The 27,682-nt window shown below is 39.2% G+C and overlaps 1 protein-coding gene across 10 annotated transcripts in view; it reads left to right on the forward strand.

Moving 5' to 3' along the window:
* Positions 1–27,682, forward strand: part of FRYL (FRY like transcription coactivator) — a 155,298-nt gene that overhangs the window by 99,832 nt on the left and 27,784 nt on the right. For all 10 annotated transcript variants that reach the window (XM_032224209.1, XM_032224207.1, XM_032224202.1 and 7 more), the window contains 18 exons: positions 1,338–1,437; positions 2,133–2,301; positions 3,541–3,800; positions 4,800–4,940; positions 6,698–6,866; positions 9,567–9,648; positions 10,483–10,595; positions 12,140–12,290; positions 13,460–13,563; positions 13,954–14,139; positions 15,577–15,778; positions 16,281–16,402; positions 16,678–16,868; positions 18,199–18,293; positions 19,445–20,052; positions 21,989–22,086; positions 24,504–24,674; positions 25,211–25,351. In XM_032224209.1, the coding sequence (XP_032080100.1) occupies positions 1,338–1,437; positions 2,133–2,301; positions 3,541–3,800; positions 4,800–4,940; positions 6,698–6,866; positions 9,567–9,648; positions 10,483–10,595; positions 12,140–12,290; positions 13,460–13,563; positions 13,954–14,139; positions 15,577–15,778; positions 16,281–16,402; positions 16,678–16,868; positions 18,199–18,293; positions 19,445–20,052; positions 21,989–22,086; positions 24,504–24,674; positions 25,211–25,351 (3,103 nt within the window). The remainder of the gene's footprint in view (positions 1–1,337; positions 1,438–2,132; positions 2,302–3,540; positions 3,801–4,799; positions 4,941–6,697; positions 6,867–9,566; positions 9,649–10,482; positions 10,596–12,139; positions 12,291–13,459; positions 13,564–13,953; positions 14,140–15,576; positions 15,779–16,280; positions 16,403–16,677; positions 16,869–18,198; positions 18,294–19,444; positions 20,053–21,988; positions 22,087–24,503; positions 24,675–25,210; positions 25,352–27,682) is intronic.

Below are 27,682 nucleotides of genomic sequence, written 5' to 3' on the forward strand. Positions count from 1 at the left end.
GATTTGTGTGGATATTGTAAGAATACAAAAGAAGGGTAATTCTAATGCTCTGTCTAATCAATTTTCTGAGAAACAGTTCTGAATTCTGCCCCCAGTTGGCCAATTCATTGGCAGGATCTTGACAGCCACAGAATATGCCTCCTTTGTGCTGTATTCTTGTGTCCCATGCAATTTTGTCCGCTGCTCACTGTCTAATCCAGGGATGGTGTTCTGATCCCAAGAGCATGAAGCAAACGCCTTATCCTGACAAAAAAGATGTTTATTAATTGACTGTGAATTCTGCTCATTCACATCCAGCAAAGTCTTTCAAGGGAGGATTTACAGTCACAGACCTTATCTGGCGTAGGGAACTGCCAGGCCAAGTTCTGCAAAACTTGGCAAGGAGTCCCGGAGAGTCACAAATCAATGAAGCAAACCTATTGTCTTCTGCAAACTCCACTCCCCTTTCGCTCCTCTTTTATGTCCTCTGGGAGGGGCCATTCATCGTCCACCTGTGACCTTACTCCCAAGTCAACCCCTATTCTTTAGTTGTTCCCTTCGTCTAGCAACTCTGTGCATGCACACACTGGGAACAGGCTCCAACTGTTTGTCTGCCTCTGAAGGCAGCTGATAACTGGCATACGGCTCTGGCCCCCTCTCTGCCTCTGACACAGAGCACTCATCAGAGCCTTCCCCAGGCTCCAGGACTGGCCCATCTTCCTCCCCAACCTCCTCACTGTCTGAATCTGCTGCCAGCTCTGCTAGCCACTGGCGGGCCACAACAGATGCAGAACTATGGCCCTTTTATGACTTGTGGACTTCAACATGCTGGGTCAGGAATTCTGGGAGTTGGAAATCTACAAGTTATAACGACGCCACAGTTCCCCACCTCTGATCTAATCAATGGGGAAGAGTAGTCCTGCTATTCTCTTGATACAAGGATTCATGAGATTTTCTGGAGATATGGGGATGCTTGTGTATTCTCCCATATTCTAGCTCTAATCCATATGGTTGTGTAGTACCAAAAATCACTGATAAGGAAGCAGTGCTTAGAGTATAACTTATAGTATAACTATTATATCTGTGATGCAAAAATCCAGGTAACCCCTGCATTAAAGTAAAGAGAGTTTCCTGAATCTTTTTGTTACCATTGAACTGTGGCTAGAATTTTGTTGCCCTAGGTTGGTTTAGTAATTAACTAAATGAAATGCATCTTTTGAACAGAGCTAATCAGGCTTTTGGAAATAGAGCAGCTTTCTAAGTAGCCTTATATATGGGTTCACACTGCAAATTTTTTAAGTATATCATTTATTCTGTTTTTAAGCCACTTAGCTATTAATACTTTCTTTTCTTCATAGGGATTACCAGTGTGATACTGTTACTCTTCTCAATCTTATATTATTTAAAGCAGCTGATTCTTCTAGAGCTATCTATGAAGTTGCTATGCAGCTTTTGCAAGTTAGTATGAAATGTTTTTGTCAGTACATCTGTATTTTTGTTTGAGGCTTTTAAATTTTAAAACTGTTTTATACTACCATGTATCACTGTAATTAATTTCAGGAAAGTTTCCACAGATTAGCCCAGTGGGAATAGTTTTTTTTCTTCTTCTCCATAGCCTTTAGGGTATTTTGTATTTGTATTTGGGCTTTGTGTAAGAGGTAAAATGTAATGAACAGCCTTTCAGAGACTTAAAAATTAAAAACCCACAGAAATATAAATTTTCCTTTTTGGGGGGAAGGAGATAATCCAGAGGCAAAATCAGATGTTCCTGCAACAACAACAAAAATGTGGCTTTTTAAAAATTCTTCCCCAGAGCTCATCCTTAATCAAAAGGGAAAAAAGTCTCAATGGTTCCTTCTCATTCTCCACCACGTACCTTGCAACCTCCAGGATGGTCAAATAGAGGAAGTGTCTATCCTAGTGGTTCTCAACCCCTTCTACGAGTTGAAGTCCACTCATTTTAAAATGGTTACGGTTGAGAAACATTGCCCTATCCTAGGATGCGTTAGACCTAGAAGCTGATTTCATGTTTTAAGCCACAGTGAGAAAAAAGTGAGAAAGTTAACATAGTTAACATTTTCTGTCTCCCTGTGAGTCCGTAATTTCATACTGTTTAGTAATCTGAATTTATTTAATACATTTATATTTTTTAGATCCTAGAGCCTAAGATGTTTCGCTACGCTCATAAGCTGGAGGTTCAGAGAACTGATGGACTATTGAGTCAGCCTTCACCTTTGCCACATTTATATTCTGTGTCCTATTATCAGCTCTCAGAAGAATTAGCAAGAACATATCCAGAATTAACTCTTGCAATATTTTCAGGTATGTATTTCCTTAAAAAGCATATTTCTTAATATTTATTTGGAATTATTGTACTATCAAAACCAAATTATAGTGATTTTCAAGTTTTTTCTCTTAACACTGGCCTATATGGTATCTATTTCTGGTACCATGGTGATGATCCATAATCTCTAATTATTATATTCTCTAATCATCATAACCCATCTGATAAATAACCACTGTACAGATATGCATTGCCTTTTTGTTCCTTTCTTCGCCCACCAGTCATCAATTAACTATACTTTGCCTTTTTATATAATGTGAAGTTACACTTGTCAAGCTAAGAACAAAGCATCATCCTACATAATCCTCAGTTTAATAATACTGCCTTGTTCTGAAGCAATTAATATGTAGTTATTGCTCTCTGTGCATGATTATCTGGAGTCCTTTCAGTATGGATTCAAATGCTTGTAGCATTGAGGCAAACCTGATCATGCTTGTGCATCCATTCTGCTTCTTTTCGATCTTTTAGTGCAGGGGTGTCAAACTCAAGGCCTGCGTGCCAGATCCGGCCTGCGGGGTACTTAGATCTGACCTGTGGGGCCGCCCTGGAAACAGCGAAGGACCAGCCTGTGGTACCTCTGCCAGCAAAAACGTGTAGCCTTCCTGAGCTCTGTTTTTGCTGGCAGAAGGTTGCAGGAGGCTGCAACCAGAAAACAGAGCTCAGGAGCCCGTTTTCACTGACAGAGGGCTCCAGCCACCACAGGCGTTTCCAACACGATTGATGTCAAGCTGTCCATGCCCACCCTGGCCACGCCCATCCCAGTCCCCCAAGGTCAAACACAACCCTGATGGGGCCCTTAATGAAATCGTGTTTGACACCCGTATATTAGCGGCTTTTGACTTCCATCAGTCATGGTACCCTCCTAGCTCTGTTCAGGGGATTGGGACATGACTAGTTCTCTTTTCTCTGGGACCATTTTCAGTAGCATTTGTGGTGGTGGAGGGCTCAAGATGTAGACCAACTTTCCAACCCAAAAGATACGGGTATCAGGATCCGTGAGAATTTCCTTCCTTCTATCTCCTTCTAGCCTCTTTACCCTGTAATGGAAGGTCATACTCTCTTCTCACAATCTGACAAAGGGACTTCTTTTCTTTCTTCTTTTCACATGAAAGCAATAGTTACTTCAGGAGGACCAAAAGCTGAAATAGCTGCCAGTAAATTAGTTTTGTGATAACATACACATATATATTTTCTTACTTTTAAATTATTAAACACAGAGGTAAGCCAGAGAATTCAAACAGCACATCCCTCTGGAAGACAGGTGATGCTTCACTATTTGCTGCCGTGGATGAATAACATTGAATTAATGGATGTGAAACCTTTACCCACAATTCGACGGCAAGAGGAAGAGGAAGAGGATCTTATAAAAGACAGAGAACTGATGGTGAACAGCAGGCGCTGGTTGAGAGGCGAAGGTTGGGGGTCACCCCAGGCAACTGCTTTAGTTTTAAACAACCTGATGTATATGACAGCAAAGGTAAATTGAACCAAGCATTGGGTAATTGATGGATTATTTTGAGAGTTCTGTTGTTTTCTCAGTTTGTCACTAGCAGAATGCTAATGTGTGTAAACTGTATTTTCTGAGAAAAGAAAGAAAAGAAAAAACAAGTATATTTAAGTTCTGTTCTGACCCAGTCTTAGCCGAAGCAAGAAACAGACTCCTTGTCACACAAAAAAAATCCTCTTTATTTACCTCTTGTGAATTAATGGCATTCACTCACCAAAAAGTCCGGGCAAGAGTCCTGCAAGGAGTTAAATGCAGCAACAGACCTGATCACTTCTTTGCAATAATTGCAAGGCAGTGAACTCCCAGCCGAGAAGCTGCAAATTAAGTTCTGGCAAGCAGTCTTTGATTCATGAAACATAATGAGCAAAATCTTCAGAAATACGAACTGTTGTCTCCTATGACAACCGCTCCTCTTTCCTTCTATTTATTCCCCAGCCAGGGAGGAGCCATTCAGCATCCACGTGTGCTTTGCTTCCCAAGTCGACTCCTTGTCCTCAGTTGTTCACCTCTCCTTTAACTGCTCTGCACATATGTGCATCTGGAACAGGCCCCAGCTGTTCTTCCTCCTCACTTATCTCAGCCTCCAAAGGCAGCTGCCTCTCTGGTGGCTGGGAAATGTCAGAAAGCCCTAGCTCTGTCTCTGCATCCAACGCAGAGCATCCATCAGAGCCTTCCCCAGACTCCAGAACTGGCCCAACTTCCTCCCCAACCTCCTCATTGTCCAAGTCTGTTGCCAGCTCTGCTGGCAGCTGGCAGGCACAGCAAGTTGCACTAAACATGAAAAAAGCAATATTGCAGCCAGAGTAGACCAGATTTGTAAGCAAACTAGGGAGAAAAAAGCATTGAGCATTGTGGAACTACCTTCTGCATAAAATACATTAAATTATACCCAGTGTTTTCATTATATATCTCTTTGAGCATTTAATCATTAAACAGAGAAATAATTCATATCTTAACTTTGTTTTCCAGTATGGTGATGAAGTGGCTTGGTCAGAGATTGAAAACGTTTGGATTACTCTAGCAGACAGTTGGCCAAAGAATCTGAAAATAATTCTGCATTTTTTAATCAGCATTTGTGGAGTAAATAGTGAACCCAGCCTTTTGCCTTATGTAAGTTACGTGGAACCTATTTTCCTATTCCTCACTCTAGTGAAATGGGCAATCATATATATTAAATGCAGGTAGTCTTCGATTTATGACTTATCATGGAGCCTATCCATTACGGTCATAATTCGTAATGGTTGTTAAATGGGCCCACCCAATTTTATATTTTTTCCTGTGGCTGTTAGGGCCTGATCTTCAGAGTCATAAGTCCCCTTTTTCATAACTTCAAACAGTTGCTAAGTGACTGGTTGTAACTTGAGGGCTACCTATAAGTAGGCATAAATGTTTTATTTAAGAATCGCTTTTAGTCTGACCATGTTACTAGTTGTAGTTGTCTGTGCTGAAAGCAGAATGAAAATAGAACCATCCATTTATTATGATTATAAATAGTTATTATAATAATTATCCCTCAGTGAGGCACTACTTTAACATGGTTATGGGATTTGTGTGCTCTGAGGAAGATGAGAGTTATGACAGAAGTTCAACCGTACTGGACAGGTCACATCAGAGGAGTCGGACAAAGAGTGTCTCTCCCATAGAAAATGTCCCACTGCGAGACATAAATATAGAAAACTAGTTACAGTCATTGCCTAGGTCAACAAGGACCATACTAGGTGTTTGAGTTCCTGGACTTCTGATGGAAAACCGGCTACAGGAGTATTGACTGAGCAACCAGGCCAGTCCCTGTCTCTCGGCCCAACATGCCTCACAGGGCTGTTGTGGAGAAAATAGGAAGAAAAAGGAATATCAGATATCACTACCACCTTGAGTTGTATATAAAAAGGAGAGAGAGAAAATACAAATATAAATCCTTCCATTCCTCACCATCCAGTCAGAGCTGAAGAGGTTTCTTGGATGAGAAGTGAAACGTCTTCAAAGAAAAACAAAGTCCAGTGGCCTCTTGAAAAAAGCACCTTTGGGGGAGACAGAAAGGAAGAAAGAAGTGGGGGGGGGGCAGGTAGAGAATATACAGTGTAAAATTCCAGTTCCATCTCACTATCATCCTGGGCCAATTCCTTCCATGTTTGGCCTTACGTTGGATTTTACATAGCAGTTGGAATGTTTGTTTGAAAAATAAGCATGTCTAAAAATGGATACAAACATTTAAAGTATTTCTAAACAAAAGTAATTCCATGTTGGGAAATATTTAGGAACTGTAATGGTACTTTTAAACTGAAATGCAGACTTCTACTTCATTTACTCTGTTAAATATAGATTAGACTGGGTTATTAAAAATGCTATTTTCAGCAGGAGTTTAAGTATTAAACATTTCTAAAAATTATACCGTTCATTAACTTTGTGTAAAAGAAGTATATAGAGTTCCATATGATCAAACATTTCAGGTGGTGAAATATTAAATCTTTAACTATGCAACTGGAATTAGGTTGGGATATAATGGTTTTGCTTTTCCAGCAAACATAGGTTCAAAAATAATGAAACATGATTAGAATGTAGAACATAGAATAATAGATTTGGAAGGGACCTCTGAGGTTTTCTAGTCCAATCCTCTGCTTGAGCAGGAAACCCTGTATCATTTTAGACAAATGTTGTCCAGTTTGTTTAGTTAAAAGTTAAAAGACAGTTATAAGTCAATTATTAACCATCTTTAAGAACCAGCTTGGATAATTTGTCTGCCAATAAAAAAATCAATTATTTCCTAAATTTACAGTTTGGTAAAATTAAGTTACTGTTATATAAAATCCATTTTTCTAGTATATTTAGCAGTATTCTTAAATGATTTTTATTTTCTCTTTGAATGGCAGGTGAAGAAGGTAATTGTTTACTTGGGTAGAGATAAAACCATGCAGCTTTTGGAAGAGTTGGTGAGCGAATTACAGCTCACTGATCCCGTTAGTTCTGGAGTGACACATATGGATAATCCACCCTATTACCGTATCACTTCTAGTTACAAAATCCCTTCTGTCACCTCAGGTGAGACAATTACATCAAACTGTTTTCAACCTATCAGAACAGAGTTTCACTTCACTGTTGGGCAACATCCAGGGATGCCCAGCTGTTTGGATCCAAAGGAGAATGAATATTTCAAAGTGGGCTTGGCTGGACCTGGCAGCACTTTGGTAAAGAAGCAGTGCCTTTTTTCTGGGTCTGCGCCTCAAATTTAGAAAGTTTGCCATCTGCCTGTTGAGCCGTCCCATCCCCTTGGATGTAGATAGCTTTAGCAACCTACCGTATATGGTTGGGGAAAAAGGAAGCAGTATATGATTCTACTGGTTTATAGGTCTAAACTTTGGAGAGATCTCCTGCTGGCCATTGCAAGGCTTTTTTTCTTTAGCATGCTTTATGTAAAATAGATGGGGAAGCGGTGGCTCAGTGGCTAAGACACTGAGCTTGTTGATCAGAAGTTCTGCAGTTTGGCAGTTCGAATCCCTAGCGCCGCATAGGAGTGAGCTCCCAATACTTGTCTCAGCTTCTGCCAACCTAGCAGTTTGAAAGCATGTAAAAAACGCAAGTAGAAAAATAGGGACCACCTTTGGTGGGAAGATAACAGTGTTCCGTGTGCCTTCGGCGTCTAGTCATACTGGCCCCATGACCATGGAGATGTCTTCGAACAGTGCTGGCTCTTCGGCCTTGAAACAGAGATGAACACTGCCCCCTAGAGTCAGAAACAACCAGCACACATGTGCGAGGGGAATCTTTACCTTTACTTTATGTAAAACAGCCAATGACATACAAGAGACGATTTTAAAAAAAGAAAGTTTGTTGGAATAGTTAGTGCAAATTGCAGGGTTGCTTGACTCTGGAGACTATATTTTTTCTTCTGTGTCTTACATAAACTTCTGGTTTTTAGTAGCCTGGCATGAGTGCTATTTTCTCAGTGTGAGACATCAACTGGAGAGAGAAGAGGAGAAGCATTTCAGTTCTGGCTTTGAAGGGCAGTTGTGGGGGCTGATGAACTGACCTGGCTGCTAGCCAGAGCTCTTATAGGGAGATGTAGACACAGAAGTCATTGGTCCAGCCTGATATATAGGTGTTGGGGGCCTTGAGGGGGTTCCACCACAAATGCACGAACGACAAAAGCGCGCCTGACTAAACCGCAGAGACAAAACCGCGCTGACAAAACCGTGCCGACGAATGAGCGCTGAAGCGCGCCGACAACAGCGCACCAACAGAAGCGCACTGTAACCCTAACCCTAAACCAAACCCTAACCCTAAACCTAACCCTAAACCTTACCTTAACTTAAATCGCGCTTCTGTTGGCGCGCTTTTGTTGGCGCGCTGTTGTCGACACGCTTTTGACATCGCCGTTTTAGCGCCGCGGTTTTGTCAGCGTGCTTTTGTCGTTCGCACATTTGTCAGGTCACGCTTGAGGGAAGCACCCACATTCTCAGTTCTACCTGCCAATCTGACCACAAATATATGAGAGGGGTGGTGGTGGTGGACACAGACTGAAAAAGAGGGGCTGGAGAGTAAAGTTACAAGAGTGTGCAAAGCAGGTGTAGGTTCCTGGTGACAGAGGAAGAAAAGTCTATGGCCACCTTCTCTGGAGGAAGGGAACTGAAGTCCCAAAAAGACAACATCTTCATCTTGGTCTCTACAAAGGACTTGGCAGAAAGGGTCTTTCCTAAGAAAAGGTCTTGTCTTAACATAGGAGAAGGTGGTTGATTGAGCAAATCCAGGCAAAACACATAAACAATAATCCAGCATATTCTTTTATTTTTACTTTCTTGATAGTCCCAGAAACGGGATGGAGTGGCGCGAAGGGAGAGGAAATAAAGCAGTTAATAGGACAGCTGGAGGGGTATAGACTCTTAAGGGAGAGAAAGAATTCTGACACCTGAATTGCATTGTAAATAACTTCACTATATATTTAAAAAAAGAAAGAGAGAAAAGTGTGAAAGCCTTCTGATTAGCTGGGTCAATTGCCAACCTTTCAAACCAAAAATACCTTTAATTCAAAATGAACCCCATCACTCTGTGACAAAAATTCATTCTATAACGTGTATTTGGCAGGAAGCTTGTTCAGCAGAGCTCATATGGAAATCATAAAATGGAGACAGAAATGAAAGAAAGCAGGTCACAATACCACAGAAATCCTCTTGGCTGGATAGTAGGGTTTATTCCTTCACTGGACCATTAATTGCTCAGTGGATTGGTCCAGAGGTGATATTCAGCAGGTTCTGACCAGTTCTGGAGAACCGGTAGCGGACATTTTGAGTAATTCGGAGAACCGCTATATACCACCACTGAGTGGCCCTATTCTCTGCCTCCCAAGTCCCGGGTGATCGGGAGGGAATGAAGAGTTTACAGTACCCTTCCCCTGCCATGCCCACCAAGCCATGCCATGTCCACCAAGCCATGCCCACAGAACCAGTAGTAAAAAAATGTGAATCCCACCACTGGATTGGTCTTTGAAAACACGTGGAAGACATCACTTTAGGAGTCTGCTAAGTAGAATCATTACACCCTGCCTTGTGAAATTATTTTAGAACTTTTTAAATTATTGTACTTTTATTTAGAATTATGTATAACACCTCTAAATTATTTGGGGAGGATTATTGTTCTGTGGTAGTGGCAATTATGATGATTTATCAGAGTTTCAAATAGCTTTCAGGAATTCTGTCTTGCAGTTATTACTGCATTCATTGCAAATGTACCACTCTTAATTTTCAGGAACTACTTCCAGTAGCAATACAATGGTGGCACCCACAGATGGTAATCACAATAAGCTTACAAAAGATAGTATTGATGAAAGGTAAGAAGGAATTATAAGATTTGAAATACTGATTTTTTTAAAGTAAAACCTTCATAGGTCTGACTAATAATGCCTAAACTGATACTTCATTAGATGTTGATGACAGCATAATATAGTCGCTGATAATGACTCTGTATGTATTTGTATTGTGAATGCCAGCCTATCAAATTGGCTTTTTGTCATGTAGATAAAAGAGATACCTAATCCTACGCTCTATTGTGGGAATAGAGAATTTGAGACTTGTCTTTTTAAGACCGGTTTCAGTCCACGGTTCGTGGACAGGCACTGGGCCGCAGCATGCCAGAAACTGGGCCGCATAAACAAGCAAAGCCCCATTCGGTCTGCGGAAAAAGCTCTCTCCATAGAATCAGTTCCCTGGTGCCCAAAAGGTTGGCGGGGGGGAGGTGTTTAAGAAAACTGAAGGAGTGGGAATTGAGTTGGGAGAAAGCATGAAACTAAACTTTTCCATATTGCCTGTGATTATATTTTGGGTGTGGCTAGCATCCAGGTAACTGAGATAGTGTGAACATTTTTTTCAAAGGGATTGTGGTTAATGGCTGTGTACATCTAATGTTTTTGTTTCTCCATACAACATTTAATGTTGAATCTTATGCATTCAATAAAACCTATAAAATGTATTTATAATTTTATCACACTCTAAGAAATTGAAGCACACACTCTTGACAGCAAGCGGTTTAGTCTGAATAGTTTTTATGAAATAAAGGGCACATAAATTATTTTTCAATAACACGTTTGATTGGATAAACATTCCAGCTACATGGAAGAATAGAAATGTGGTCTTTGATAACACTATTACTGTGTTTATTCCTTTAGCTACATCCATCTGGATATCTATAGTGGATTGAACAGTAATCTGAACCGCCAGCATCACCGGCTAGAATCTCGATACAGCAGCAGTTCAGGAGGCTCATATGAAGAAGAAAAAAGTAGTTCAATCTTTTATTTTCTTTAAACAATCCAAGGTTTAACTGGTACATGCACGAATTTTGTTAACTGATAAACTTTGTAGAAAAATCTATTATCTTTTTATCTGTCGTGGCAACGAAAGTTATGTTCATTCAGCTAAAGCCCATCTGCTGAATTGTTTAATTTTTCTTTGTACTGTACATTGGGGGACACTATTATGTTACTTGGCAAAGAATAGTGTCATTATATACCATAGCATTCTTCAAAATGAAAAAGGTCTTCTGCAGTTACGACATAAGCCTAAGACTGAAAACCAGGCTTGTCCAATGTTGCATCTTTTCTATCCTGCTCTATGGAGTAGAGACTCGGTCTCTGACAGAACACCACTCAAAGAGACTAGAAGCATTTGAAATGTGGATTTACAGACGGATGTTAAATATAAGCTGGGCTGACAAAATCACAAATGAGGAGGGGATAAGCCACCTGGGAAAGCCAAGGGAAATCATCAAAGCAATTAAAAAAAGAAAGTAGAATATCTTGGACATGTGATGCAACACCCGGAAAAATATGGCAAACTTCACTTAATCCTCCAGGGAAAAATTGAAGGCAAATGAGGTCCAGGCAGAAGAAGAACATCATGGCTTCAAAATCTAAGGGACTGGTTTGGACAAAACTCAGCAGCACTTTTTCGTGCGGCTGTTGACAAAAATAGGATTGCCAACAAGATGGATATGGCACAAGATGACAGATATGGCATAAGAAGGAAAAGAATTATATACCATATTACATGGCATATGTGCATACCTTAAATATGTATTTAAAGTACCTTCCTTCTGTGACACTGATAATTTGAGCTACCCTTAATTTAGGGAAGGCAGGGAGGATGTAGCAATCAGATCCACATGTTTTTACTTGATTTTCAGAACTGATCGTTACAATCCCCCGCCCGCCCCAATTCAGTCGGGCGCTAGACTTTGATGCCTATTGCTTTCAGGAATACAGGTAGTCCTTGACTTATGATAATTTGTTTAGCGATCATTCAAAGTTAATGATACCGAAAGAGTGACTTATGACCTTTTTCACACTTACAACCATCACAACACCCCCATGGTCACATGATCACAATTCAAATTCTTGGCCACTGACTCATATGAATGATGTTTGCAGTGCGCCAGGATCATGTGACCTTCTGACAAGCCAAGTCAATGGGGAAGCCAGATTCACTGAACAACCGTGGGACTATCTTTTAACAATTGCAGTGATTCACTTAGCAACTATGGCAAGAAAGGTTATAAAATGGGACAAAATTCACTTCACAAATGTCTCACTTAGCAATAGAAATTTTGGGTTTAATTGTGCTCATAAGTCAAGGACTACCTGTATGTAAATACTGTTTTTATATAGTGAATCCTGAATACACCCAAAATTTTGGAATACAAGACAATGTTAACTAAGTATGAGAAATACAGAAAATACAGCATTCATATTTGAAAATAATATATTTCAATTAATATAACTATATACAGTTGAAATATCTAACTCAAGATAATAATACTTTTCACAGGTGATTCGATGCCATTGTATTCGAGCTGGCGACTTAAAGTGATGGAACACAACGAAGGAGAGCCATTACCTTTTCCACCTTCAGGGGGTTGTTGGTCACCGTTGGTGGATTATTTGCCCGAAACATCATCTCCTGGCATGTCTCTTCATAGGTAAGCAATATAAATAAGATTCTCCCAAATCCCTCTGAATATAAAGTACCTAAAAGAGATTGTAGCACAGTACTTTCCTTTCAGGAAAAGAAAGGAAGAAATTAAGAGGTTGTGTCTTTCTTCTAAGAAATGTATAAGATTTGTGGGGAAATGACTCATCCTGCTTCCAGATTATCCTTGTTTTTTGAGAATGGAATCTTCACAGTTTATATTTCAAGACAGAAGCTTTTTTTATTTTTAATTGTTTTGGTAACTTGTATAGAAGGAATCTTTCCACAAGATTCTTATTGTTTTTCTGGCCTTTATTAGCTGATCTAAGCTGTATAAGATAGGGATGCGGTGGCTCAGTGGCTAAGATTCTGAGCTTGTCGATTGAAAGTTCAGTGGTCCGAATCCCTAGTGCCCCATAAGAGAGTGAGCTCCCGTTACTTGTCCCAGCTTCTGCCAACCTAGCAGTTCGAAAGCACGTAAAAAATACAAGTAGAAAAATAGGAACCACCTTTGGTAGGAAGGTAACAGTGTTCCGTGCGCCTTCGGCATTTAGTCATGCTGGCCACATGACCACGGAGACATCTTCAGACAGCGCTGGTTTACCAGCTTTGAAATAGAGATGAGCACCACCCCCTAGAGTCGGGAAGGACTTGCACATATGTGCAAGGGGAACCTTTACCTTTAAACTATATAAACATTGAATGTTGTGCCTCCTGTATCTCTAGATATGAATCATTTATTTCCCATGCTTAATGCCTTCATACAGTAGCCTCTTCATCTCAGCCATACAATGCAGGGCAGCTTTGCTTTATATTTCTTTATGCTCTGAGTTGTGCTGGCATTAAGCATCTTTACTTCTTTATTGAGACAACTAATATTTCTTTTATTATCATCTATCTATTTATTTAATAAGTGAGAAACAGATCATTGTCGTAGTTACCGTAATATATATCTTAAAATACCTAAAATCTTTTAATACTGTCAGTCTGTTCTGAGAGGACCAAATTTGTTTGAATAGTAGCAATTCTAATGTAAATAGTTACATAGTTATGTAAATAGTTACATAGTTATGTAACTAACTATGATGCTAATTTTTAAATTGTATTTTATAATTTCAATACATTCCGCTGACACACATACCTCATTAACTTAATTGGTATCTCTTCTTTGGTTTATAGGTGTAACATAGCAGTGATTCTGTTGACTGACCTAATAATTGACCATAGTGTAAAGGTAGATTGGGGAAATTACTTGCATCTCTTGCTTCATGCCATTTTTATAGGTAAGTAAGCTTCTATTAAAATTGGGAAGCATTGTTAATTACCACATTTTATGGTCTTGCGGGTAAAATATTTAATACCAAAGGGATAATTTTATTTAAAATAAACCGAATTTGAAGAGCAAGGGTTACCCAAATTTTCAGTCAGCATAGCAATGGCCTAAAAGACTGACGTCTCAGGAAGAACAATTGTTTTTATATTTAATAAAAATAAGTATACCATAGCAAGTAAGGAAAAATAATTTTGTAAGAATTCTTATCTCTTGAGTGTATGACAGCAGTAAATAGCGAATAGGACTAAGCATGTTCCTTTTAAATGAACATTTAATTCATTAGCAACAGTAACATACGCATACATAATTTGATTACATGCATTTTTCCCCTTGGATGTAGGTCTTGATCATCACCATCCAGAAGTATACGAACACTGTAAACGCCTCATGTTGCATTTATTGATAGTGATGGGCTCTAACAGCAGTGTCCAGGATGTGGCTTCTATCCTTCTCAGGAACAAGGAGTTTAATGAACCCCGGGTGCTCACCATCAAACAAATAGCACATTTGGATTGCATCTTCACAGGTACCTTCAGTCTTCTAAATAGTCCACATGGTAATTGGGAGACCAATGGGGGGGGGGGCAGTTCAACAAGACTTAAAGCGCGCTCTATTCATAATAATGAAAATAAAACTACAGGTAGTCCTCAACTTACCATAGTTCACTTAACGATTTGGATTAACAGCGACCTTTTAAAAAAGTCAATTCCAACCAAAATTCATATTTACCACTGTTACCCTACCCCAGCACTCATGTGATTGCAATTTGGGTGCTTGGCAACTGCCAACAGCCAATGTTAGCATCCTCTGGTCAAATGAACACAATTTGCGATGTTTCCAGCAATTTTATTGGTTTCCAACAAAAGATGCCATTGGCTAATCTGGATTTGCACTTATAACTGCATGGCTCAATTTAAGACCACAATAAAAATCAGATTCTATCACATGATGACTCAAATTATGGCTGCAATGACTTACAACATAAATGCCAATCCCAATTACCATTGTAAATGGAGGACTATCTGGAAAAGCTATTTCACAGCAATATGTTAGAAATTCTATCCCTTGAATAGGTAATTGATAAAGCTACATTACTCAATAACTCTTTAATATTTTTAAAACAAACTTGATCAAGGGTAGTGGGCCTCTCAGATCTAAGAACCTAAGACATTTACTGTAATAAAAAAATATAAGAATCATTAAGTTGATTATCTAGAAATCTTTATAGCATTGTTTAATTTGTTATTTAAATCAGGAAAATACGAAGAATAATTAATAGTTCATTTTATTTTTGAAGAGCAGACTAATGCAATAGAGTAAAGCTTCACTTTTTCAAAAATTTAATAGAATTGTTAATAGAATTGTTTGAATAATTCTTAATTCCCAGTTCCAGTATAGGATATTTTCTCCAGACAATTTTTTAAATATTTTATTTATAGTAATCAATTCAGAGTCAGTTTTTAATAAATAGTATTGCAAATAGTTTTCCCTGTATAGTGAATATAGGAAGGGATGCAGTGGGCTCATAGGTTGTTTAGCTAGAAATTTGTTGATTATTTCATTTTGCAATCCTCTTTTGGTACATGACACTATTTTTCAGCAGGTGGCAGCACCTCACTATCAAATATAATTATGTAGAATTCTTAATCATGTATGTCCATTTTTTATGTTATTCATATGTATTAAATAAGACTGATCTCACAATTTTCTATTTTCCCAAAAAACTTATTTGGGGTGGCTGTACACAAAAAGTACCAGGGCTTCTTCCCTAGAATGGGATGTTGTTGGGATGTACGAAACACTCCAAATTTAAAATATTCAAAGTTTGAAATAGCAGTTTACTTAAGGTGGGCTAATATTGGGCTAAAATAACGAAGTATAAAGAAATCAGAATATGTTCTGGAATTTTTGAAAAGTCAGTGTGAAGATTTTAAGAATGGTAATTATGTCTTTCTGTAATTAGGTGTTAATGATTTTATACCAGATCACCAGCCCTCTCCAATGACAGACTCAGGACTCAGTTCAAGTTCTACCTCTTCTAGCATCAGTTTAGGAAATACAAGCGCTGCCATTTCTCAGATGCAAAGCACCATTCTCAATGAAGTTGATCTTTCAGGAGAACAAGATGAAAAAATGAAGTCACTTATGGAGTTTATTACTTCAAGGTAACATTTAAATGATGGCATTTACTCAACTGTATAGAAATGCATATATTTTCAAAAATGTGCTGAGCTCTTGCTCAATATAATTTCATAATACTGTGAAATAGTCAGCATTACTGAGCTTTTGATTCCATGGAAATGGTATCTGAGTTAGTGAATTTTGTTAAGAATGGATTGCCTCACTTCGTAAATTTAAATAGAGTAAAACTTTTATCTTCCTTGAAGGACGAAATTATGGTTAGGGCTTCTTTAATCCTGTGCTTAAATTTAGTGGCAGAGTTTGTTTTAGAAAATAATGTAGCAATTTAACTTGTAACAACGAATATCTATGATTATTGTATGTTTGTAAAAGCAAGCATGTTTTTTTATATTTGAAAAGCTATAACTCTTCTAAAAGAACTGCTTGATAAATAATCAGGGAATCAAAACAATAAGGCTTCAATGCAGATAATGAATTATTTTTAACAAATGAGTTTCTGGTTTGATTATTTTTTTCTATCTGTAGAAAACGTGGGCCACTTTGGAATCATGAAGACGTTTCAGCAAAGAATCCAAGCATAAAGAGTGCTGAGTTGTTAACTATATTTCTAAAGCATGTTGTTTCTGTATTCAAACAGTCAAGTTCAGGTATGTTTTGAAAACTTTCAATTTGCTATGATCAGTACATGCTGTAAATTTAGCAGTTTAAAGAAGGAACGTGTTTCATTTAGGTTTTCCTCTTCCAAAATAAAAATAAATGTTCAATATGTTTCTGTACATTTTACTAAAATAAATTGTCTGAAATGGTTTAGGGTCTCCTGCTTGAGCAGGGGGTTGGACTAGAAGACCTCCAAGGTCCCTTCCAGCTCTATTCTGATTGATAATTAATTGTAGGCACTATTAACGTTCACTTTTTCTTGCAGTTGGATTCCAGCTGGAGCAGCATCTTAGTGAAGTTGCTCTGCAGACTGCACTTTCTTGCTCTTCTCGACACTATGCTGGAAGATCTTTTCAGATTTTCAGAGCACTGAAACAGCCTCTTTCAGCAAATACGCTTTCTGATATTCTCTCCAGGCTTGTAGAAACTGTTGGAGATGCGGGAGAAGAAGCTCAGGTATTTCGCTTTTCAAAAAAATTACAAACCAATAATTTTGAGTTGAACATTAAATGAAGATTTATGCCTGGGGAATATTACATATTTATAGAGCATGGCATCATAACAAATCACTTTGAACTTTTAAAAGTTATAGATTGTTAGGGGGGTTTTTTTGCAATCAAAAATTTTTTTGCACTAGTGTCAGATAATTTGTAGTCCTAAAATGATTTACAGACACAAACTCCCTAGTTCCTGCTTCTTAGAGCCTCTGATGCCTGGTAAAAATCAATAGCATGACTTTCTTCCATTTTTGAGGCACGAATGAATGAATTGTAGTGTAACTTTATGCATATTATAAAAAGCAAGTTCTCGATAGCCTACCTATATGTACATGTTACTTAATCCACTCTCAGACAGTGATTTATTCATTCAAAATGTTAAAGAAGCTCTAGATCAGGGGTACCAAACTGGATTTCTTCAAGGGTCAGATCAGCATTGTAGTTGTCCTTCGCAGGCTGCCGGCGAGACCGAACAGACACCTCCTGCAGCACCCTGCCAGACAAAATGGGGAACGGGGGGCTGTGTGTTCTCCACATACATCTCATTTTGTCCAGCACGAAGCATCCATCCTGTCTCTTCCCCCTGTGGTGCATGGACCCCCATGCCCTGTTTTCACTAACAGAGGCACCGCGGGCCAATCCTTTGTTATTTCAAGGCCATCCCATGGGCCAGATCTAAACACCCCGCGGGCCAGATTCAGCCCCTGGGCCTTGAGTTTAAAACCCCTGCTCTAGATCAACCTGGAAATGATCGATCTATTTTCACATAAACATTTGTGGACCGTGTCTACCTTATTAGATGGATAGAATAAGATCTGTAAGAATGGTTTTGTAAGTAGATACAGTTGTAGAAAAATAAGGAAAACAGATGGGTGCTAGGCAGGATTGCCACGTGTTCGCCAACCTGTTCTGTTGATATATATATATATATATATATATATATATATATATATATATATATATATATATATATATATATATACATACACACACACACACACATATATATATATATACACACACACATATATATATATACACACATATATATATATATATACACACATATATATATATATATACACATATATACATATACATATACATATACATACATACACATACATACATACATACATACATACATACATACATACATATATATATATATATATATATATATATATATTGTATTTTATCAATGAAACATTAATACAGTTACTTGAGTTTCAATGCTTTTCAATGTATCTGGTTTATAAATTGCCTGTGTGCTGATTTGCTGTTTATAGGGTTTTGTCATCGAACTGCTTCTTACATTGGAGTCAGCTGTGGATACATTGGCAGACACCATGAAGCATTATGATCTTCTCACTGCACTTTCCCAGTAAGACTGTTTTGTGTTAGCTTTCTGTAGTATGCATCTGAAATTCTTTCTACAATATTTGGGCTAGACTTCCTTTCAAATCATTGGGAATATACAGGCCTTTCACTCATTGGTTTAGACAGGAGTTAAAAATATGCCTCTGTTTAAAGTGGGGTGTTTAAATGCCAGTGTCTGCAGTAAGGGTCAAGGAGTGGCAGGATGACAACAGCAGTGGCGCAATAACTTAAGTCATGTTCCTTTTGTACATGCTGGAATGGAGCTTGTTTTGACATGCTACTTTTGTTACAATGAAAGCAGCAAAGTCATGCTGACATTGCTGAAAATAAGACGTCTATGATTTAAATAAATATGCAATACATAATTTTAATACTTTAGTTGCCAATCATGAACATTCCATTTTTAAGTTTTTCCATTTCCTTTTTTTTCATTGTGTTATTCTACTTGAAAGTTCAAAAATTTAAAAAAAATTGACTTAAGCAGTTAATGAATTTTAGGAAGCAAATTTATCTGCTTTGTATAGTGGTTTAGTACAAGTATTCCCAACCCCTGGACTGGTACCGGTCTGTGGCATGTCAGAAACCAGTCCATGCAGATAGTGGGTGAACAAGCAAAGCTTCATCTGCACATGCACAGGATCTAGATTGCATGTGAGACCAGCACCACCCCAGTCCATGGAAAAACTCTCTTCCATACAACCGATACCTTGTGCCAGAAAGGTTGGGGACCGCTGTCCTAGTATACTTGATGGTTTGAATCCCTAGCACCGCGTAATGGAGTGAGCTCCCGTTACTTGTCCCAGCTTCTGCCAACCTAGCAGTTTGAAAGCATGTAAAAATGCAAGTAGAAAAATAGAGACCACCTTTGGTGGGAAGGTAACTGTGTTCCGTGCGCCTTCAGTGTTTAGTCATGCCGGCCACATGACCACGGAGACGTCTTTGGACAGCACTAGCTCTTCGGCTTTGAAGCGGAGATGAGCACAGCCCCCTAGAGTCGGGAACAACTAGCACATATGTGCGAGGGGAACCTTTACCTTAATGTTACTTCTCTGTATTTGAAACTGAGGGATGTTATCAACTTTTTTCTTAATTAATCTTAATGGTTTTGGGATGAGGAATGTGACTTTTATGTGCCATATTCTCTTTTCATTTTAGTGCTTCCTATTATGACCCATTACTGGGGAACAAATATGCAGCAAACAGAAAAAGCACCGGTCAGATAAACCTAAGCACAAGTCGTGGTAACTCTGGCAACTTTGTAGGCTATTACAGTCACATGAAAAGCAATTCTTTGCGGCTGAGTTTGATAGGTGAAAGGAAGAATGACCGACGGAGGAGCAACACGCTGGATATAATGGATGGAAGGATAAATCACTCCAACAGCTTAGCAAGGACTAGAAGCCTTTCCTCCCTGAAAGAGGGAGGAATGCATGATGTGCAACCTACTACTGATCCTGTCAATCTGATGGCCACCATATTCTGGATTGCAGCCTCTTTGCTGGAATCAGATTATGAATATGAATACCTCTTGGCTCTCAGGCTCCTCAATAAACTTCTTGTTCATTTGCCTCTGGATAAACCTGAGAGCAGGGAGAAGATTGAACAGATGCAGAGCAAATTAAAATGGAATAACTTTCCAGGCCTTCAGCAATTATTCCTGAAGGGCTTCACCTCTGTGTCGACCCAAGAAATGACAGTTCATTTACTTAGCAAACTCATTACAGTTTCCAAGCATATGTTGGTGGATCCATCCCAAGTAGCAGGTATTTTTTTAAATGTTTTGGGAATTAGACTGTCCAGAATCGTGAGTTGATGTAGGGATGGTTTCATGTGTTTTGTTACTAGATTTGTTATTGGATTTAAAGTGTATCCTTCCTATTCAAGACTGCTTCCAAAATTAGAAATGATAAAGTGTAAAATTGATACCGTTTAAATGGAGATAAAATTAAAATGCATTTTGTTTCCCCAGGGGCCTGACAGGAATGTTATTAGATAGATGAGGTTCTGAAAGGGGGGACCCTAAAAATGGCCTCCCCTTCAGATAGTGCCTAAGCCATTTACAGCTTTTAAGGGCAGTGTCAGCATCTTAAACTGTATCTAGCAGTGCTAGGACAAAACTTTCAGTAAAGCCACACTAGGATTTCACCAGCTTCTGACTTTCAATCTTGCTGTTGCATTTTGTGTTGGCTGCATTTTCTGGACACTTCAGGAACAGCCTGAAATGCACCAAGCAGTAGTTAAGAAAGGCTACAGATGGGTTATATTGCTAAGGCTGTCCAGCTCATGAAGAGTTACAATTTGTATACTTGTAATTCTCCCAGTAGGTGGAGACATCAGCCAGACATGGGTTATCTCGGTCAGTATCCAATAAGACTGAGTCTACCAAATGATAAGTCACGCCTTCCATGCTAGCTCCTCCCAGCTTAGACTCAGTCCTATCCTTGGACTGGCAGTGTCTGTTGATCTCTCCACTAGGATTTTCTACTAATTTGATAATATTTTACTCTAAATTCCTTCTAATTCGACTTATTGGCTATTCCAAATTCCAATCTTAGTGAATTTCATCGGTTCAGAGCTTCAGGGGCAGGATTGTGGCCAGGAGCCGCTCCCTGGCCTCAGTGGCTCATCAGAGGGGTGTCTGTATGGGGTGTCCCTGCTATAGGTGTTATTTGGAAACCTCATCATAACCGGAGGCCAAAAGGCACTCCCAAATTGGCATCCTGTTCTTTCTCGGGATATGCATCCTTATCCAAAATGGACTTTGCTTCAATCCCTGCATGCAACATTCTCCATACCAATAGCACCTCGGTCTTGTTTGGATTTCATTCTGGGGTTGTTTTTCCCTCATCCATTATTAAGTTTAGGAAATGTTCACAGGCAATTATTGCTTCTTCAGAATTAGATGTCAAGAGGCAATAGAATTCGTATTATCAGCATTCCATGTTCTGTCTCAGCAGTTCCACATTAAACAAATAGGAGACCATATAAGAACCCTGTGAGGCACTCTAGATAAATAGCACTTAGCAATAGGACTTAGGCTTATATCCCGCTTCGCATTGCTTTACAGCCCTCTAAGCGGTTGGCAGAGTCAACCTCTTGCCCCCAACAATCTGGGTCTTCATTTTACCCAGCTCGGAAGGAAGGAAGGCTGAGTCAACCTTGAGCCAGTGAGGCTCGAACTGCCAACAGTCAGCAAAGTTAGCCTGCAATACCACATTCTAACAACTTCACCACCACGGCTCATTAAATATCCTAGGTATCAGAACAGTAGCCCTTCAAATCCATTTTCTGGGTGTTTATCAATGGGGGGGGGGGGGACACCACGGCAAGTTTTAAGAGATGATAAACATTTAGGTACAAGCATCTGTCAAAACAATCTTCTTTTGTCTGGATTGAAACAGAAAAGAGATTTTGGTAGAGGCGTAGAATAAAGGCCAGACATTGTAAAAACTGATAGTGTCTGGCAAAGTAGATAACCTGGTGTCTTGATAATTTGTATTCCTGGTCACGTCGTTTAGGTCTTGTGCAACTGGGGCAGCCAGATTGCCTATCCTCCATATGACAGGTTTCTTAGGCATTTCTATTTTTGCTGATATTAAAAGTATAGGTAGTACACCATGAAATAGTTGCCCATAGAAAGGATGGAAATTAGTTTTCTAAATTCTGCAGATAAATTCAACTTCATCTTTTTCTATGCAGGATTTCCTCTTAACATATTATGTTTATTGCCTCATTTAATTCAACATTTTGATAATCCAAGTCAGTTCTGCAAAGAAACAGCTGACAGAATAGCGAAGGTAGGTAATAAGCAGAAATAATTCAACTTTGTTTAGTTTTCATGGTGAAGGCAATTTGATCAAATGTGCTGTCTGTACATTCACACACACGGGTTTGAACTTGTATAGACTATGAAAGAGTTCTGTCACTAATATTTTCCTCAGAATCCTATCCCTGAATATCTTTCCCTCCTTCTTCTTCCCTCAAATCTCTTTTGGCTGTCTGCCTTAGAATTACAATATCCAGTTTACCTTTCGTATAAGCCTGTGATGGCAAACCTATGACACGCATGCCACAGGTGGCACATGGAGCGGTATTTGCTGGCACGTGAGCCGTCACCTCTGGCAAGCATGTGCCCGCCGGCCAGCTGATTTTCAGCCTTCCGGAGGGGCAGAGGAGCCCATTTTCACCCTCCCCATGCTTCAGGAAAGCCTGGGGAGGATGAAAACTCCCCCTCCCCCCATGGGGGTTAATGCACACATGCACGGGGGTCTCATGCACAGGTGAGTGGGGTGCATTGAATTGTGGGTGTGGGCATGTGCGCGATAGCGCACGCACACAATTTTGGCACGCCTTTACAAAAAGGTTCGCCATCACTGGTATAAGCATTCTTCCTTTTTTACTCCTATTTTTCTCCTATCATTCTTCTCCTTTTGTGTTTTAAAGTTCCTCAGTATTTCATCAACAGAACTCTCATAGCTGTCCTTTTGTGGATGTTGTAATTGAGAAAGTCAACTTTCATAAAAATGAAGTCTCTTCTGCCTTTATGAGAGGCTCTGAGTTCATAATATCCCCACTATCATACTTTACACCTTAGACACAGTGATATGGGTTGTTTCACTTGCAACGTCCACTATATGTCTACTACCACTTTAGGTTAGCAATAAGTAGATCAGATCACAATACAAAGACTCCTTCAGTCAGTCAGAAATCCATGTTCAGGCTATGGTCCAATCTTGCTCATCTCTGTTTTTTTTATTTAGGGTCAGAACTATTCATCTCAGCTTAATTGTAGTACTTCAAACAAAACTGCTGGAAAAAAATCTGTTCTTATATTCAACAGATTACAACTGAGTGTTCTAGCAAGCAAGAGATTCAGATCCACTGTGGAAGGATGGATATGCAGTAGAGTAGCAAAGTGCCTGAACTGACAACCTCCCTCCACTCTGCCAGAAACCAGTCCTTTAAGAAGGGGCTCCACTTTAGTAGAGTGGGGAGGCACTAAGGAAATGGAGGGAGGTTACTGGGGAGCCAAAGTTACTGGGAAGATCAGAAAGGAATTGATATAGAGTGACAAAGGAAAAAGGGTGGCATTTAAAGTTGAATAAGAGCCCATAGTAACAACAATGATAAAAAGGGTGGCTCAGTGGCTAAGACGCTGAGCCTGTTGATCAGAAAGGTTCGGCGGTTCAAATCCCTAGCACAACGTACAGGAGTGAGCTCACCTTACTTGTGCTTCTGCCAACCTAGCAGTTCGAAAGCAGGTAAAAATGCAAGTAGAAAAATAGGAACCACCTTTGGTGGGAAGGTAACAGTGTTTCATTCGCCTTTGGCATTTAGTCATGCAGGCCACATGACCACAGAGACGTCTTTAGACAGCGCTGGCTCTTCGGCTTTAAAACGGAGATGAGCACCGCCCCCTAGTGTTGGGAAGACTAACACATATGTGCGAGGGGAACCTTTACCTTAACAACAATGCTAAGAATGTAATAGCTAGAAGAACAAAGGACACCGATAGCAACAGTTTAAGGTTGGGCAGTGACAATCAATTGAGGATGATAAAACCTCTGCCCAAACCCCCTAAGGAAAGCCTAGAGTGCTAGCATCCCGGAAGTCTTTACCAAAGCAGAAACTTGGTTATGCTGTATTGCGTAGAGAAAATCCCAAGCACTGGCATCTAAGTGAGTTGCATACAGGATGCTTTGAGTAGCCCAGAGCTCCAGCAGAGGTGATGGAACAACTAGAATGCGTCCCTTCATGGTTCTAAACAACAGCTAAGAAAAACAGTATTGCTAGATTCTTTATGCTTTTATCCCAGTTTTCAATCCAGATTTCTAAATGCTGCAATGCCACACAAACTGGGCACTGAAGTGAATAGATTTTTCTACTTAGAATAAATGCATTGCAGTTACTAGGTTTTAAGACAATCCTTACTAATAAATGAATAACTCTTTTCAATCAATCTGCTCTATCTAACAACACTGGATTCACACATTGTTTGCTTACCCAATCAATCTAACTCACCGATTAGCTGGGTTCATAGATAAGCCTTAAGCCAGAACCAAACAAAGCACATTATTCCATAATGGGATTTTGAACTCAAACAAAATCTATAGTCATAATGGCTGTTACAACTTGTAATAAAGTCAGGGCTCTTTTAAAATTAAATGTTTAAGTAGATAGTCCAGTAACTAATATTTTGACTTTTTGTTCTTAGGTTTGTACAGAAGAGAAATCCCCAACTCTTGCTAATTTGGCTCATATGATGTGTTTATACAGTACACATAGTTATTCCAGAGACTGCTCTAATTGGATTAACGTAGTGTGCAGATATTTGCATGACTCATTCTCAGAAACAACTTTTAATCTGATAACATACCTTGCAGAGGTAATAATTCCTTGTACATTTGGGTATCTCTTTCAGGTATTGAATACTATTCTTCATTTGAAGTTGCACATTTTGGTTTCTCACATTTTACTGTTACCAAATGGATCTTCCCAGTTCTAGTTCGATACTTTAACCATTATAATCAGGGGTGGTATTCACTTACCTTCCCTACCAGTTTGCAAATGTGAGCACACGCGCCACCTGCACGGATGTGCTCAGCCTTCCGCGCATGCTCTTTTGGCTAAAAAAGGACCTAAATGGGATGCCATAAAGCTGGTGCAGGTGGGCGGGGCCACTTGCGATTTCCACTACCAGTTCGGGCGAACAGGTCCGAACTGGTAGAAGACCACCTCTGATACTATATTGGCTTTTAAACTTCCAAATACACACTTCTAATGTTATACATCAGATACTACTTAGTTTATTGAATGTGAGGGCAGGTCCATTAAAGACGTAGGTTATCTAATGGCTTACTACTTTGCATTTAATGTCATTTTGATATTTTGAATAATCCATTTTACACATCTGTTTTTTAGCTGTTAGAAAAAGGGATCTCCAGCATGCAGCAGTCTTTGCTACAAATCATTTATAGCCTTTTGAGCCATGTTGACCTGTCCACAGCACCGGTGAAGCAGTTCAATTTGGAGATCATAAAGATCATTAGCAAATATGTACAGGTGAGTAGTTTAAAGGGACACAATTGAAAATGTCACATCTTTCCATTTAGAGAAATGGATTTGGTGTTCTCTGGATCAGGGTGTGAAACTGCCCACATTTCGTCCAGCGTACATTAATCTATGCCAGTGTTTTTCAACTTGGCAACTTTAAGATATGTGCACTTCAACTCCCAGAATTCCTCAGCCATGTATGCCCAATGTTGGTAATGAGTCAAAGCAAGCTTGATTGGGGCAGGATGGGAGTTCTAAGAGGTGAAATGGACACCTTAAAGGCAGAAGGCACGTTTTGGTCCTTGAAAATGCCCTACCAACAAGGGCCACATTTTTATCTTTACAATCTTAGGAACATCGAAGAGAAATATTGGGAAAATGCATGTAGTTCAAAGACCCCTCCTTTTCTGTATCCCTGAGCAAATAGCAATAGAAGCTTTTTGTAACATTTTTATAAATAGTCTAAACTTCAGTTTTATTTAATAATTGGATATATTTTATCCAGTCTGTATGGTTCCACATAAATACCTATTTATTTTACACCAAATTGCTGTCCAAATAATATTAAAATATACCTGGATGGAACATTTTAGTTGTGATCAGTTAAAATTAATAAAAAGAGAATGACTCATAAATCCAGTTTCTGCATGGTATATTTTTTTCCAGATGAACTTTGCACCAAATAATAATGTGTTTGAACTATTTCTCTCCCAAATATATACAGCTACTAGAATTCTTTAGCAGCAGAATGTGGACATAGACAGCGACCCAGTAATCCGCTTATCCTGTGGCAATTAGAAATAAGACTTCTAAGTAGTTCATTTAATTTAATCTCTGGCAGATATTTATGCTTGTTAACTGATGCTTTTTCAGAAGATCAGGAGCATATGTAGATGACTTTATTACCATTTTTAGTAGTGTACATTGAGGGGTCTTTGGTACATTCTGAGCTTTTGGCAGTGGGTTGCTCTCTCAGCTTGCCATTTAGCTCCCAAATGTTTCATTACCAGGCTACATAATGTGATGACCAGAGGCATGATACAAAGGCAACACAGCCAGAGAACTGATATGAATCCTTTTATTAACACCAATTGTGCCCCCAACATCCCTTTCAACTCTCCGGCCTGGAGAAAAGCTCTTCCACAAACCTGTAACAGCCTTTCGCTGAAAATACTCCAGTCCAAACGTTGTAAGCAGAAAACCGGCAGGGCAAGCAAGATAAGGACTTCCAGAAGTGAAGTAGTATGACAGTAAAAACTAGTTGGGAGCATGCCAGGAACTCAGATAAGCAGTTAACACCAGATAAACTCAACATTTGTTCCCAACAACCATCCCTCCCATTTGCCTCTCCTTTAAACTCCATCCCCAGGTGTGCCTTGTGAAGGGAATCGGGGCCCTTGAGTCCCCTTCGGGGGAAAAGGGCGGCATATAAATATAATAAAATGAAAATGGCCCTTACCTCCCTCATAAGCCACACAACCCACATTGCTCTCTCATCTGTTCTTCTTTGCATGCCCTAGGATGGGGGGGGGGGCTTGTTCTTCATCTGAATGCCCTCTCCCTCGTTCTACTCTCTCCTGCTCTGCCCAGTCTGACTTTGCCCTTCCCCAGTTACCTCCACAGCCAATGGAGCCACTCTCCCGCTCTCTGACAGCTGTTTGTCTTCCCCCTTGGATTCAGTCTGGATTTACTTTTAAGAAAAAGCAGAGGATTATAAACTCATAGTTTATTAAAAACTGTAACCATAATTTTCCAATTTGACTAAACCTTTACAGACTTCTTGATTGAGTAAGGTTCGCATGAAGGAGCTTTTTGTGAGCAAAATGCTCATTATTGAACTTCAATCTGAATATGGTGTTATGATAGGGCATATTTTTGTTGTTATGAAAAATCATGTGGTGATAAAAGAGAGCAGTTAATGAATTTTTAAATTTTATCAAGTGGAACCAATCTCCCAGCAACTTAAAAGCAAGACCTGCTGTGCTGATGCTTTTTTGTAAATTTTCCTTCTCATCCCATTTTCTGACCTTTCAATTGGATATATTGTTTTGAATTTCATCATAAAATAAAGCCAACACACTTAGCCAACTCTCTTCCTGTGGTGTGACCCTCTTCCTCTGATTATTAATAGAGAATAGATTATTCCTCTGATTATTAATAGAGAAGTTTGACGTCCCCACTCCATATTCTGAAATTAAACAACTGAAGCAGCCTTTCTACCCAAGATTAACTTACTCCAATTACCTTTTGTGAAACTGCTGTTAATTTAAACCAAGTGACTGTAAAATAACTATGAGAAAAGTAAATAAGTTCTAAGTACCAGCTATAGTACTAAAAACT

Source organism: Thamnophis elegans, chromosome 9, assembly GCF_009769535.1.
Source record: "Thamnophis elegans isolate rThaEle1 chromosome 9, rThaEle1.pri, whole genome shotgun sequence".
NCBI classification, from domain to species: Eukaryota; Metazoa; Chordata; class Lepidosauria; order Squamata; family Colubridae; genus Thamnophis; species Thamnophis elegans.